The 16,419-nt window shown below is 42.6% G+C and overlaps 1 protein-coding gene across 1 annotated transcript in view; it reads right to left on the bottom strand.

The window, feature by feature from the left end:
* The window catches only part of ttc29 (tetratricopeptide repeat domain 29), a 570,038-nt gene that overhangs the window by 456,035 nt on the left and 97,584 nt on the right, over window positions 1-16,419 (bottom strand). The window contains exons 4-5 of the mRNA XM_080193148.1: window positions 4,045-4,268; window positions 2,088-2,273 (exon numbers count right to left, since the gene is read on the bottom strand). Of these exons, the coding sequence (XP_080049274.1) occupies window positions 2,088-2,273; window positions 4,045-4,268 (410 nt within the window). The remainder of the gene's footprint in view (window positions 1-2,087; window positions 2,274-4,044; window positions 4,269-16,419) is intronic.

The following is a 16,419-nucleotide window of genomic DNA, read 5'->3' as shown; positions in this document are numbered from 1 at the left end:
CCCACTCCATGCCTCCCAATGACTCCCTGCCAGATTGCAGAGTCACACCATACTCTTGCATTGAAATCACCAAGCAAGATCAGCTTGTCGGTACTGCTCACTGCTAATAGTAGAACTTATCTTTCATCTCATCCGGGTTGTTCATTGTGGGGGCATAGGCGCTGATCAGGGTGGCTTGACTTCTGTTCTGTAGCGGAAGCTGTAATGTCATAAGCCAGTCGTTCACACTCTTGGGTAGACTAGCAAGTTTCCGAACAAGGTGATTCCTGACGGCGAATCCAACTTCAGCATCATGACGCTCATCGCTGCCGCAACCGCGCCAGAGAAAAGCGTATCCACCTCCAGTTTCAGTCAACTGACCTATGTTAGCAAGATGAGTTTCGCTCAGGGCTGCAATGTCAATGTTGTATTTTGCAAGCTCTCTGGCAACTAAGACTGTTCTTCCCTCTGGTTTGTCTGCTGTAGGGTTGTCCAAAAGCATGCACACGTTCCAAGTGCCAATGGTGAGCGGTATCACCTTGTGTTTTATTTTGTGTGTTCGACCGCAAGATGGGATCCCCGCCAGCCACGGTAAACTGGCCAGGGTGTAGTGAAGCAGGCAATGTTTAGGGCACATTTTCTAGCCCCTTCCTCATTCTACAGAGGTGAGCAGTGCGTTCCTGAAGAGGACTGCTCAGTTGCCCAAGTAGACGCCAAGTTCCACTGCTGCTTCAGTCAGCGGAAAATGACCATTAAACCTGAGCCACCTGCGTGCAGGTCCGTGACTACGGCTCCCAGTGTATCCATACCTGCTGCTTCGTCGCTCGCCCATTGCTGCAGGACTTCAAGGGTTGAACAGGACGCTGAAGACGATGACGATGATGGTGTTGAAACTAGCGCTTGATTTGGATTAGAGTGAGGGAGAGTTGTGCAGCGCCGACCTCACTCTCTCTTCCCAATTCCCATCTAGATCCAGCGGCAAGACAAGAGTCAAGACAGCTGGAGGCGGGACTAGGCGCAGTGAATGACCAGGACGTCTTCTGTGTCTTGTCCTGCTCTTCGCATTCCACGACACCGCTTGCAGACACCGCCTTCTTGACATTTGGATCCTCCACTGGTCTCTTCCACTCAATCCGCCGGACTCTGGGATAGACATCTCCCTATCTCACCGAGGGTTAAGACCCGTCGGCTACCCTCACCTGGTTTAGCCGGCTTGTCGAGGCCGTTGCCTGGGGTGTGGCTGCTGTTGCACGCAAACAGCTACAGGGAGCCACAGGTGAGAGCTGAGTGCCAGGTGGGGACAAAGGATGGACAAACTGCCGTGAAAGAACATTCCCCCACCAAGGGTATTACTCCTTCCTGACACCCCATACACGCCCAACATAATAAATAGGTTAGTACAGTTAGATGGGTTATAGGTCAGGAACTGCTGTGAAGGCTGTGTACTCACGATAATTTAGAGGAGAACGTAATTAGCACTTTTTGCTTTTGAACCAATCAGAAATGACTTGCTCCATGATTTTAGGATCTAATTAACTGAAGAAGCATTAGTCTCTGGTTTGCCAGTCTGATTACTTGAAGAGGATATACAAACAAAAAATGTTCCAGAACATAAAGGTTTTTATATGAAAAAAAATCTGCTGGCAATATTCAAATCAGAACTGTAACAACTCACCTATGTTGTAAAATGAAATGACCCACCTCCTTTACACGAACAAAAAAATGTTTCTTAAATATCCAACAGTAAGAGCAAAAGGTCATGTATTTAATCCAAACACTTTGAATGAGAACAGAATTTGGTTCAAGTGCTGTTGTAAATATTTTGCTCTAAAACAAGATATGACAAAGTAGATTTTGCTATATTCAAAGAATAAGAACTGTAAAGAGGGTTTCAGTTTCTGCAAATTTGAAAAATCCTTCTTTAAAATTCTTAGCATGAGGACTCTGGAACATTATCAGATTAAATCACTGTTAGATAATGGACATATTGAAAACCAGGAAGAATAAACCCTGCATGTTGTTAATTTGAGGTGCAACATTGCCTCAAAAGGGAAGTTGCAATACACATTTCTCCAAAGTAATATCAAACCTAAGGAAATATGACTTACCTTTCTCCTCATAGGCCGTGCCCATGTTAGCATTTGCCTCTGCTACTTTCTGTCCTCCAGCTGGCGTGATCATTTCAGCTGTGGTGAGGCACGATTGAAAGAAGTGATCTGAAAGCAGTTTATCCCCTACTGTTTTAAAGTAGCATGCCAGTGACAATTGATTATTATAGACTTCCTCAAACTGTCCTTAAGAAAGGAGAGAAAGTTTTTGTTTAAGAAATGCTGATGGCAAATTTATCAAAAATATACTTATTCATTTAAACTATATCACAACAACAGGACAAAAGCACACAAGAATTGAGTCATCTGTGTTAATAAAGTGCAGCACAGATAACAATTATCACTTCACTAAAATCCAAATTTTCAAACATAAACTGCAATTCTCCCAAAAGCACTGAATTGGCAGGAAAACTATTCTAGATCTGGACTGTTTTGTCAGCTGAACTTCACATTTGAATCTCCTCACTCTGTGCACTGCAGAGGGCCTAATCATGAATCTCATTAAAAACGCAATGGGGGCAGGGCCCATTCATGCCAGAGTCTGACAGTTTTGGAACTCTGCACATGCACAGTGGTCTCGATCTGTCAGGTTCCCTGTTTTCTGGCCAGCTCAATTGCTGGCCAGCCCAGGACCCCCACAATGCTGCCCCTCTGGGCCTACCAATGGACCAATCACAGCCCCCACAACAATTCCTGGGCCAGCCCTGACCCCCAGCCCTGCCCTGGAGTGCCCTATGTCCAGCCCATCCTCCCCAACAGTGGCAATCCACCCAATCCCTGGCAGACACTCACCTGCCCTAATTGCTGCTCTTCCTCCATCCCAGACAGATTGCCATGCAGGGTGGCAGTGGGACCTCCCCACCCCTACTGATCGCCCTTAGGTACTACCCTCCTGCCACCTGCCCCCCCCCCCCCCACTCTACCACCCCCCCCCCAACCCACCGAGGGGTCCCGATTGCCTTCTCTTCATTCCAGCGGGGTCTTCCGCTTGTTCCCTGAATGTGAGGAGCTACTATAAACCCAGCTGGAATGGAGAACTCTTAGGGTGGGAGACTCAAATGGGACCAGTAAGTTTCCGATAATTATAATTAAAATACATTTAAAACATTTCAAAAGAAGATTCAAATTACTTACCTGCTTTCCCGCCGGTTTTTGGCGTGGTCTGGCCTGCGACTGTTCTCCAGCTCTGGGAGATTGTGCAAATTCTGGAACAAGGTCAGTGACACACACCTCCCACCCCGATCCGCCAGAAAAATTGCGGGTCAGGATGGGAGAATCATGGCCATATATTCAATTTGCTCTAACTGATCTAATGGAATACAACTTTCAGTTTCTTGATTTTTCTGTAAGTGTCACCAATTTTAAAACTTTCTTTCCATCAAATACTTCATCTCATGTGTATTGTATTAATTACTGATTTTAAAAACTAATGGGGAAGGTATACTTGCTGCATGCTCATTTCACTACACATCCAAATACAAATGCAAAAAAACTACTTTACAGAGTCTGAGACTGTTTCTAATTATAGCAGTTCAGAGTTATCATAAAATTACATCAACGTAACTATAGCTTTCATTTTTTTTCTTAAGATGTCTATACAAATATTTTGACAACTATTACCACACATCTTATACTATGCATATATAAATTGCAAACTAAAGAACTCAAACATGAAATAAAAACCATCTCCAAGAAACTTTCAGAAGCATGACTTCTTTTGATCTTTGTTCATTTTATATTAATGATACTGAATGAAAGCCATGTTAATGGTTAGATAAAATGTTCATTTTTCAAAAACATATTCAGTTATCCTGCATTATGTCATATTTACAAGCTTTGTGGAAATGAAGCTTCTATGTGCAATTTTCAGAAATGTAGTAAACTATTACCCAGGTCCATTTTCATTCCCTTTCATGTAAATAACACCACTGCCAATCCATGCAACCACTTCATTTACCTGTTCTGCGAGCTGCCTCAGCCCTGATCAGGAAATACTGAAGATGATCCAGCTTATTGTGCTGTTTGTCCAGGGGTTCTTCCATCCAAATGTCTGACCCAGGTCCTGCAGCCTCCCTTACAGCATTCCAATTCAGGATCAGATTGGTGAGTTCTGAAAAGGACTTGTGATAACCTTGCCGCAGCATGTCTAAACAGATGTTGTGTTTGTATGAATTTCTGTAACTAGAATAGAAAAAGGAAAACATGTTCGAAGGTTTCTTCATTTTAAGTGTAATTGCTTTGTTTATATTTTTGAATGCACCAGTAAGTTATACTTTTGCAATGATCACGGAAAATTCTACTTCGCTTTTAGATTGTTATTATATTCCAAAAACTGGTTTGACACTGCTATGTGTAGCTAACAATACATGTTTATAGGTTGGAGCGTCAGGAGATAACTCTATACTTGGAAGATTTTTAATTTTTTGAAAATTATGCCACTCAAAGTAAAAAGCCAGAAAAGTATGTAATTGCCGCAGTACCCACTGTTAAGGAGGAGAAATATTCTGTAAAAGTAAAACAAACTACCAATAATGTGTTGCACTCTCTCAGTCAGACACAAAATGCCAAAATGATCTTTACTATCATCATTATTAGTAAAATACTATAATCCTAGTAGGGGTGGCACAGTAGTTAGCATTGTTGTCTCACAGTGCCAGGAACCCAGGTTCAATTCTGCCTTGGCTGACTGTGTGGAGGTTGCACATCTTACCCTGTTTGCGTGGATTTCCTCCAGGTGCTCTGGTATCCTCCAACAGTCCAAAAATGTGCAGATTAGGTGGGTTAGCCATGATAAATTACCCCTTAGTGTCAGGGGAAAAGCAGGATAAATGTTTGGGTCACGAGGATAGGACCCGGGTGGGATTGTTATCGGTGCAGGCTCAATGGGGCAAACAGCCTCCTTCTGCACTGTACGGAATCGATGATTCTCATACAATGGATTACTTTTACTGAAGCTACTCTATTTTATAGACAAGATTCAGTTTATCAACTATGTTTTATGAATCACACATTTCATTAAAAATTTCTCTAGATATTTCCATGTTAAAATTCTCACACTTAATGATGTTTCCCTGTGTCACCTTTGGTGGTACTCTAAAAGGTACTATGATAATGGTCTGAGTTTTGTGGTTAGTGGACGCGTTGACCTTGAAGAAAGCTGTGTCGAGAAATCTAGTGACCTCTGTGGCAAGAATTTTAATTCTCTCAATATACAACTGATTATTGTGTAGTTTAATAGGGATTCTCGATGTTGAACTGCAGTGATGTCATTAAGGTGGCAAGCAGCTAATCACGTTACAGAATTTGCACAGAAAGCTAACCAAGAAATGAAAGGCATTAGTAATCAAACCAAAATTTTAAAATATTATGGAGTGAAGTAAAGTTTGGGACATATACAGGAGGTTAAAAGCTGAAATATCTTGAATAAGTATCTTAAAATATTTATAAACCTATTTTGAAAACCCCAATATTTAATCATAATGGTATTATTAACAACATTCCACAAATGAAAGATTTTTTAGGTCAAATCAGCAGTAATTGTTACTCCTCACTGAATGAAGGAAGCTCAACTTTTTACAGAGTTTCTCATGGAAATGTAAGAGCATCAAAGGGCAAATTCACACCAAATCAATTTTGTGACTGATCTCAGGCTCTGGTGATGGAGGGGTTGAGGTGATTTGGGAAGATTCCACATCACAGCCAATCAAAATAATTCAATAATAAAGATTACTTACATGTTCAACATGATTAAACTAAACCACTTGAGCTGCCTATGTGTTTTAATATCCTTATTTAGTATTTTGTAAAAAAGCCTGTGGGGGCGATTCTCCCAGCCTGCTACACTACTCAAGCAGCGCAACTGGCCAGGACACATCAGCAGGGGCCATTTTGCAGGCTTCCCGCTGGGCATCATGGCCTCCACGCATCTCCGGCACCAGGTTTCTTCGCATGAACAGCACCATGCCAGAAATCAGCACAGAGCTGATTACAATATGGAAATCTTTATTTCCATATGATTAGCGGGCCTAGGCTTGAACATAAGAATATAAGAAATAGGAGCAGGAGTAGGCCATCTAGCCCTTGGAGCCTGCCCCGCCATTCAATAAGATCATGGCTGATCTGAAGTGGATCAGTTCCACTTTCCCGCTTTCTCCCCATAACCCTCAATTCCCTTGTCTATCAGAAACCTATCTACTCGTGACTTAAATATATTTAGCGAGGTAGCCTCCACCACTTCAACGGGCAGGGAATTCCAAAGATTCACCACCCTTTGAGTGAAGAAGTTCCTCCTCAACTCCGACCTAAACTGCCCCCCGCTTATCTTGAGGCTGCGCCCTCTAGTCCTGCTATCCTTTCTAAGCGGGAAGAATCTCTCCACCTCTACCCTATCCATCCCTTTCATTATCTTATATGTCTCTATAAGATCCCCCCTCATCCTTCTAAACTCCAACGAGTACAGACCCAGTCTATTTAGTCTCTCTTCATAGTCCAACCCCCTCATCTCTGGTATCAGCCTAGTGAACTCTCTGGGCATCTCATTCCATCAGGAGTGGTTCCTCCACTTAACCACTTGAGCTGCAGGCTTACTCCTGTTCCCCACTAATGGAGAACAGGTGGCCAACTCCGCTGGAAGGAAGAGAGGCCTGACACTGCCCAAGTGGCAAATAGGCACTACCCAAGGGACACCTTGGCACTGCCTATCATGCAGTACCAAGGGAATGGGACTTATTGGGCAGGTGACCCATTGCCATTCTGCCAGGGTATCATTGGTGGAGGGAGCGATGGAGTGAGGACAATCGCGACTGCTGGGGGGAAAAGGGGTTGGCGGGGAGGGGGGGGCGCTGTTGCTTGGGGAGGGGGGTGAGGTCTGGGAGGTAAGCGACTGTGCTGGTCAGTGATCAGGAGGCTGGCAAGGGGGGCCGCACACCTCCCAAGCACTTTTGGGGAAACTGGAACAAACCTGTAAAATCCCAATGTACTGCCATAGTTTTTTTTTATAACCCCACACCATTCTGAATAGATATGCCACCTCTCCCTCTTAAGACCCACATCAGGCATCATCATTTCAGGCTCTATTCTGTCACCAACCCATGTGATTTTACACCATCCCTGACCATCTTCAAAGCCACAGAAAAGGGGACTGAAATTACTAAACCGTGAGACAAAACTAGAGGTAGAATCAGGCAAGATGGACTGTTTTCCCCCCCCTTCATTCATTTATTTTTCTGGAAAAAACATGTCAATCTTAAATTTAAAGGCTAACACAACCAACATGAAGTATATGAAGGGAGTAGCATGGGGAGAGATGTTAGAGAGCAGGGCATGTTGAAGAAGGGTCATTTGGCTTCTCATCACTCACCCCAAGATAATGGGAGAGATGGGGATTGGAGTGTTAAGGATGACCCCTATCATGGCCATCCGCTCTACTCCATGCTGTATTGTCACCATTCAATATGAAAGATTAAAAAGCCAGAGAAAAAATAGTTAGATTTTGTTTTTAAATTTCAAAAATCCATGACATATCTTACATAAACAGATTTCAAAGTTGTCCTATTTAAGAGAATGAAAAGTTGTCCTATTTAAGACATGAAAATGAAGACTGACTAATTAGGCTCACCCTGTACAATCGACAATGGGCAAGTAATTGAAGTGATCAGTAAAATACTGTTTTTTCAAAGAAGATTATATCATGCAAGGCATAATTTAAATACAGGCCTTATTCAATGTGGACAGTGAACAGAGAAGCTGTTCAAAATGTTGATTTAAAAGATTGATGTGCTTTTACAGGTCAGACACAGCAAGACGTCTTACAACACCAGGTTAAAGTCCAACAGGCTTCAACATCACTAGCTTGCTGATCCTTCGTGAGTGGGAGATCTTTTAACAAATAGGGCGTATAAAGGCACAAACTCAATTTACAGAATAATGATTGAAATGCAAATCTTAACAGCTAATCAAGTCTTATAGGTGCAGACAATGTAAGTGGACAGAGCATTAAGCACAGGTTAAAGAGATGTGTATTGTCTCCAGACAGGACAGTTACTGAGATTTTGCAAGTCCAGGGAAGTCATGGGGGTTACAGATAGTGTGACATGAACTCAAGATCCCAGTTGAGGCCTCATTGTCTGTACCTTTAAGAATTGATTAGCTGTAAAGACTTGCATTTCAATCATTATTCCGTAAATTGAGTTTATACTTTTATATGCCCTGTTTGTGAAAAGATCTCCCACTCACCTGAAGAAGGAGCAGTAAGCGCTCCAAAAGCTGGTGGCGTTTGCTACCAAATAAACCTGTTGGACTTTAACCTGGTGTTGTAAGACGTTTTAGTGTGTTTACGCCAGTCCAACGTCAGCATCTCCACATCACTTTTACAGGTCACCAGAGCTCAAATGACTTGGTCTGTATATTCAAGGAACTAACCCAGGAAGTGTCTCACTGACCAGCTACATCCTAAAGATAGACAAACATGAATTCCACTTAAAAGTGTTAACTACTAATCTCCTGAAAGCCATCAAACTGTTGATGAAGCAGTATTGTTGGCCAATGAGCTCATGATGACTTAATCACTAAAGGAACAATGAAGATGGAATATAGATTTTGTATTTTGAGAAATATATTTGGCTAAAGAGCTCATCAATTACTTAATCACTGAAGAAACAATGGAAATGGAATGTGGGTTTTGCACTTCCAGAAACCATATTAGATAATGAAGATCATTTGACATGTGACAGCAGCTATCTTGCAGAGTAAACTTTACTGAGGCCTGCACAAAGAGTATTAGTAACATCTGTACCTGAGAAAGAATTGAAGGCTGTAACACTGCAAAATCTTCAGGCATTTGGCATTTCAGGTCCACCAAAATTGATCGCTGGTAACCATAAGAAAGTGACAGTATCCTACAGAAAGTCTACATCTTCAAGAACATCCTGCAAGCAACTTCCGCATTTGACTTTGGCCATTGAGCTTATCTAAATTGCACTTAAGATGTGAAGAAAATCTTCTGTCAGGCTTACAACAAACTTTTTCCAAAACAAGAGAACCAAGTGAAAGATGAACTAAGCCCTTTTTCATTATTAATAAAAGGTGCACTATTCTTTCCAACTTTACTTTTCTTGAGCGTGTTTGTGTATGAGAACACGTTAGTGAACGTTATAATGTTCAGTTTTGGACTGAGTGCTTAAATAAATTATCTTTCTTTGTTTCAACACACAAAAACCTGTTGCTCATTAGTCAAATGGTCCACACACTCAGGTGTTAAAAATGCACACATACATCTCTTCCTCTCCATTATTCATTGAGCATGAAAAGTTGGGAAAGAGGCAGGGATTTCAACAATTCTTGCTCTCTCTGTGCATAACACTAGTGTGAACTACACGCAGCAACCTTGTGCACGATTTTAACAAAGTGCTTTCACCAAACTGTAAGTATTTGTCTGCAGTCTAATATTCTCTTGCAGTAATTTCAGCAGTAGCCAAATAGAAGGACCTGGGTTGTGGCCTGAATACACCGTGATGGGGAGTGGATTGTTAGGGGAAATTTCAACTGAATAGTCCCACATGTAGTAGGGAGGCAGGTTTGCAAGGAAGTAGGCTTTGCCATTGCTCTTTAACTCATCCTCTGTATTAGCATTCCACATCTAGGTTTCCCAACAAATCAGAGCATGCAAAAGGGATGGTGTGCCAAATCTGTCAAAGAAAGGACTTCTAACTGAAGAGACCCCAGTAGGAGTGAGAATGGCTGAACCATATATTGGTTCCTGTTATTAAAGTTAACGAAATTAAAATAAAACCTGGGAAGGCTCCCTCCCATGTCTTAAACTCTTAATGGGAGGCTCTGCTACAGGTTTTGAGAGACTGAAGCGAGATGATACTTGTCAAGGAAAGGAAAAAAGAAGCTAGCCTTCCCAATGGAATGGATGGAAATAAATAGTAGGAGTGCGATCCCTTGAAGCTGGAAACAGTGTCCCAAAGTTTTAAAACTCTTAGAGGGCAGGAAACATGAGCAGCATAACATTTTCAGGTGCAAACACCCAGACTTTGACCTTTTTATCATTATCTTGCACAACACTCCACAAACCAACAAACATTGCAGCTCCATTAATCAGATTCCAATCTAAAGAGACAATTCAAATGTGCCTTCATCTTTATGCCATCTCAAATCAATGCTCACAGTCAGGACTCATAAAAGCCTTTTCTCCTCACCCCACAATCCATTTCTCACACTCAATGCTTTGCATTCTCTCTTTGTGGAAGGATGCACAGAACTCCAGTTGGAGATGGAGAAATACAGCTGGAAAGTGGCTGACACAGGAGGGATGATCCTCTTGTGATAACCATCCTTTTAGTCATTGGAAATGTGGTAAGTTTGGTCCATTGGGAAGGATATGTCCTGCCTTGAAAGCCTGAACCCGATGAGACACTGATGTTCACACAAGTTGCAAAATTCCTGTTTGTATGCCCCGTTATGGAAGCTGTGCCTCTTTTGATCTAAAACTCCATGCCCATTAGTCCAAACAGATTTAATATGTGACTAAATATATTTTTGGATTGAGAGATATGGTGAAAAGGCAGGTAGCTCGGATGAAAATCAATCAAAAGGGAACAGACCAACTGGGCCTATTTGACTTTTCCCTGATGCAAAGCAAACTGCCAACAGGAAATGTGCAACATTGTAATGGCAGCATGTTTGGCAATAACTAGAATTTTGAAATCTTTGGCTAAGGCTGCCAGCACTTCTCCCAGGAGGAGGAGCAAGGTGCCATCCAACACTCCTGGCCCTATAATGTCAACACTGAATGAATGCCATAAATAACATTAGCACCTGCATTACTTAGCCAAATTGGTGTTGAGGTCAACACCACTATATATCTATTAGTTTCTAAAGCACACAATTTTGAGCTGAAAAATGGACACAGCACTAGTTTTTAGGACTAAATGCAACATGAAATATTTTAGATTTTGAGGGCAGGGTCAGGTATCAGGATGTGGGTGCAGGACTGAATGGAACATAAGAACATAAGAAATAGGAGCAAGAATAGGCCATCTAGTCCCTCGAGCCTGCTCCGCCATTCAATAAGATCATGGCTGATCTCTCTGCCTCTACCTATCTAGTCCCTTCATTATCTTATATGTCTCCATAAGATCACCCCTCAGCCTTCTAAACTCCAACAAGTACAGGCCCAATCTACTCAATCTCTCCTCATAAGTTAACCCCCTCATTTCTGGAATCAACCTGGTGAACCTTCTCTGTACTCCCTCTAAGGCCAATATATCCTTTCGCAAATAAGGGGGCCAAAATTGCACACAGTACTCCAGTTGCAGCCTCACCAGTACCTTGTACAATTGCAGCAAGATCTCCCTGCTTTTATATTCCATCCCCCTTCTTGCCTTCTTGATCTCCTGCTGCACCTGCAAACTGAGTTTTTGCGATTCATGCGCAAGGACACCCAGGTCCCTCTGCACAGTAGCATGTTGTAATTTTTCATCATTTAAATAATAGTCCATTTTACTATTGTTCCTTCCAAAGTGGATAACATCACACTTGCCAATGTCATACTCCATCTGCCAGATTCTCGCCCACTCACTCAGCCTATCCAAATCTCTCTGTAGACTTTCCGCGTTCTCCATGTAATTTGCTTTCCCACTCATCTTTGTGTCATCAGCAAACTTTGTTACCCTGTACTCGGTCCCCTCCTCCAGATCGTCTATGTATATGGTAAACAGTTGAGGCCCCAGCACTCCACTAGTCACCAACTGCCAACCAGAAAAGCACCCATTTATTCCAACTCTCTGCCTCCTGTTAGATAGCCAATCCTCAATACACGCTAACACTTTACCCCCAACTCCGTGTACTTTAATCTTCTGCTTTTGTGAGGCACCTTATCGAACGCCTTCTGGAAATCTAAAAACATCACATCCACCGTTTCCCCTCTGTCAACTGCACTCGGTACATCTTCATAAAAATCCAGTAAATTCATCAAACATGACTTTCCCTTCATGAATCCATGCTGCGTCTGCTTGATCGAACCATTCTTTTCCAGGTGTGCTGCTATTTCTTCTTTCATGATGGATTCCAGCATTTTCCCAACTATGGACGTTAAGCTAACCGGCCTGTAGTTACCCGCCTTTTGTCTACTTCCTTTTTTAAACAGTGGCGTCACATTAGCTGTTTTCCAATCAGCTAGCACTTCCCCAGAGTCCAGCAAAATTTGATAAATTACTACTAATGCATCTGCTATTACTTCTGCCATTTCTTTCAGTGCCCTGGGATGCATTCCATCTGGGCCCGTGGACCTGTCCCATTAGTCTACCAAGCACTACCTCTTTAATAATAGTAATCGTTTTAAGGACCTCACCCCCCTGCAGTCCCACAACCGTTAATGTTTGGTAAGCTATTTGTATCCTCTACCGTGAAGACCAACACAAAAAACTTGTTTAAGGCCTCAGCCATTTCCTCGTTTCCCATTATTAAATCCCCCTTCTCGTCTTCTAAAGGTCCAACATTTACTTTAGCCACTCTTTTCCTTTTTATATATTTGTAAAAACTTTTAAGAACATAAGAAATAGGAGCTGGAGTAGGCCATCTAGCCCCTCAAGCCTGCCCCGCCATTCAATAAGATCATGGCCAATCTGAAGTGGATCAGTTCCACTTACCCGCCTGCTCCCCATAACCCTTAATTCCCTTATCGATCAGAAATCTACCCGTGGCTTAAACATATTCAACGAGGTAGCCTCACTACTTCAAACGGGAGAGAACTCCAGAGATTCACTACCCTCTGAAAGAAGAAGTTCCTCCTCAACTCTGTTCTAAACTGACCTCCCCTTATTTTGAGGCTGTGCCCTCTAGTTCTGGTTTCCTTTCTAAGAGGAAAGAATCTCTCTACCTCTACCCTATCTAGCCCCTTCATTATCTTATATGTCTCTATAAGATCACCCCTCAGCCTTCTAAACTCCAATGAGCACAGGCCCAATCTACTCAATCTCTCCTCATAAGCTAACCCCCTCATCTCTAGTGTCAACCTGGTGAACCTTCTCTGTACTCCCCTCCAAGGCCAATATATCCTTTCGCAAATAAGGGATCCAAAATTGCACACAGTACTCTAGTTGCAGCCTCGCCAGTGCCTTGTACAAAGAACAAAGAATAACACAGCACAGGAAACAGGCCCTTCAGCCCAACGAGCCTGCGCTGCCATTTTAACATTGTAAGTTCCCTCTTCCACCCATGACCTTTGTCTATGCCTATGGCACTCCACATTGGAAACCAGATTGAGGGGAGACTAATTTAGGGACAATTTGTTACACCATTCAGCCTAAGAGCACATCTTTGGGGTGTGGGAGGAAACCGGAGCACCCGGAGAAAACCCACGCAAGCACGGGGAGAATGCGCAAACTCCCACAGACACTGGCCCCAAATCCATGTATCTGCACAGCAAACAGTGATAGTCACTGAGCTGTCGTGTTGCCCATCAGCTGGTCCAGTTTAAGTGTACATTAACGACGTGAAGCACTAGGCTACTCTTGAAACATCCAAGAGCAGCCCTCGCACAACCCACCACGTGTATGCCCCTTGATGGACAACAAGGCGGACCAAAGCACCTGTGGATTAAAAGAGAAAAACATCAATAACATGCTCAACTTATGCAAACATTCAAGGGAATCCCCAGAAGCTCAAAAGTAAAACCAGTGAGTCAGAAAATATGTTGGAAGGTCCATAGGAATCAGTTGATTCCCAGGAACGTCCCAAGGCTCTTGATCCTTATTTAAAACAGTCTCCTATATCCCTCTGCTTTTATATTCTATCCCCCTCGCGATAAAGGCCAACATTCCATTTGCTTTCTTCATCATCTGCTGCACCTGCAAACTGAGTTTTTGTGATTCATGCACATGGACCCCCACGTCCCTCTGCCTTCTGCATTGATTTAAATAATAGACCATTTTACTATTATTTCTTCCAAAGTGGATAACCTCACATTTGCCAACATTATACTCCATCTGCCAGATCCTCGCCCACTCACTCCGCCTATCCAAATCTCTCTGTAGACTTTCTGTGTCCTCCACACAATTCGCTTTCCCACTCATTTTCGTGTCATCAGCAAACTTTGTTACCCTACACTCAGTCCCCTCCTACATGTCTATGTATATGGTAAACAGTTGAGGCCCCAGCACTGGTCCCTGCGGCACGCCACTAGTCACCAACTGCCAACCAGAAAAGCACCCATTTATTCCAACTCTCTGCTTCCTGTTAGATAGCCAATCCTCAACCCACGCTAACACTTTACCCGCAACTCCGTGTGCTCTAATCTTCTGCAGCAACCTTTTGTGAGGCACCTTATCCAACACCTTCTGGAAATCTAAAAACACCACATCCACCGGTTCCCCTCTGTCTACCGCACTAGTCACATCTTCATAAAAATCCAGTAAATTTGTCAAACACGACTTCTCCTTCATGAATCCATGATGCATCTGCTTGATAGAACCATTCTTTTCCAGGTGTCCTGCTATTTCTTCTTTAATGATGGATTCCAGCATTTTCCCAACTACGGACGTTAAGCTAACCGGCCAGTAGTTACCCGCCTTTTGTCTACTTCCATTTTTAAACAGCAGTGTAACAGTAGCTGTTTTACTATCAAGTTTTTATATTTTGCACTAGTTTCATTTCATAATCTATCTTTCCTTTCTTTATCACTTTCTTAGTTGTTCTTTGTTTTTTAAAGCTTTCCCAATCTTCTAATTCCCCAATAGTTTTGGCCACTCTGTACGCATCTGTTTTTAATTTAATACTCTCCTTTATTTCCTTAGTTATCCATGGCTGGTTATCCCTTTCCTTACATTCTTTCTTTATCACCGGAATAAATTTTTGCTGAGTACTGAGAAAAATCTCCTTAAAAATCCTCCACTGTTCCTCAGCTGTTCAACTTAGTCTGCGCTCCCAGTCTACATTAGCCAACTCTGCCCTCACCCTATCGTATTCCCCTCTGTTCAAGCCGAGGGCACTGGTTTGGGACCCTATTTTCTCACTCTCCATCTGTATTAGAAATTCAACCATATTGTGATCACTCATCCCTAGAGGATCCCTCACAAGAAGATCTTTAATTCTACCTGTCTCATTACACCAGACCAGACCCAAGATAACTCGCTCCCTCGTAGGTTCTGATGGAATTAAGCATCACTTAAAGTGCTGGATTGCAAAGCAGGTAAATGGCCTGGGCATGAGGGATAAGAGAAAGGATCAAATGAGTATTAGGAAATAGAAAATTAGAAGAAAAGCATATTTCCTCGGCAATGGGAAGATTAAGAAAATAAAATACTGGATGAATTAAATCAGAAAAATAAGCATAGAAAATAGGTGCAAGAGTAGGCCATTTGGCCCTTCAAACATGCACCACCATTCAATATGATCATGGCTGATCATGCACTTTCAGTATCCCACTCACATTCTCTCTTCATACCCCTTGATCCCTATAGCCACAAAGACCAGGCCCAGCTATCTCTTGAACATATCTAACAAACTGGCCCAAACAGCTTTCTGTGGTAGAGAATTCCAAAGGTTCGCAACTCTGACTGAAGTTCTTTCTCATCTCAGTCCGGAATGGCTTACCACTTATTCTTAGATTGTGACCCTAGTTCCGCATAACCCCAACATTGCAAATATTCTTTCTGCATTACGCCTGTCCAGTCCCAATAGGGTTTTATATGTTTCTATGCGATCCCCTCTCATTCTTTTAAATTCCAATGAGTCGATCCAGTCTCTCTTCATATGTCAGTCTTGCCATTCCGGGATTCAATCTGGTGAACCTTCACTGGAACTCCCTCAATAGCAAGAATGTCCTTTCTCAGACTAGGAGATCAAAACTGCACACATTACTCAAGATGTGGCCTTATTAAGGTCATGTATAACTGCAGCAAGACATCCCTCTTTATTCGAATCTTCTTGCTATGAAGACCAGCATGCCATTAGCTTTCCTCACCACCAGCTGTACCTGCATGACAACCTTCAACGACTATTCCACCATGACACTCAGGTCATGTTGCACTTCTCCTTTTGATAAAATGCCACCATTCAGATAATAATCTTCCTTCCTGTATTTGCCACCAAAACGGAGAACCTCAAATTTATCCACATTATACTGCATTTGCCAAGTAATTGCCTTTCCAAGTCACGCTGCAGCCTCTTAGCATCCTACATACAGCACACACTGCCAACCAGCTTAGTGTCATCTGTAAATTTGGAGATTTGCATTCAATTCCTTCATTTAAATCATTAATGTTTATTGTGAACAGCTGGGGTCCCAGCGCTGAAACCTGAGGTAACCCACAAGTCACTGCCTGACACT

The sequence above is a fragment of the Carcharhinus amblyrhynchos genome, chromosome 1 (assembly GCF_965287045.1).
Source record: "Carcharhinus amblyrhynchos chromosome 1, sCarAmb.v2.hapA, whole genome shotgun sequence".
Taxonomy (NCBI): domain Eukaryota; kingdom Metazoa; phylum Chordata; class Chondrichthyes; order Carcharhiniformes; family Carcharhinidae; genus Carcharhinus; species Carcharhinus amblyrhynchos.
This window is presented reverse-complemented; position numbering and strand designations above follow the sequence as displayed.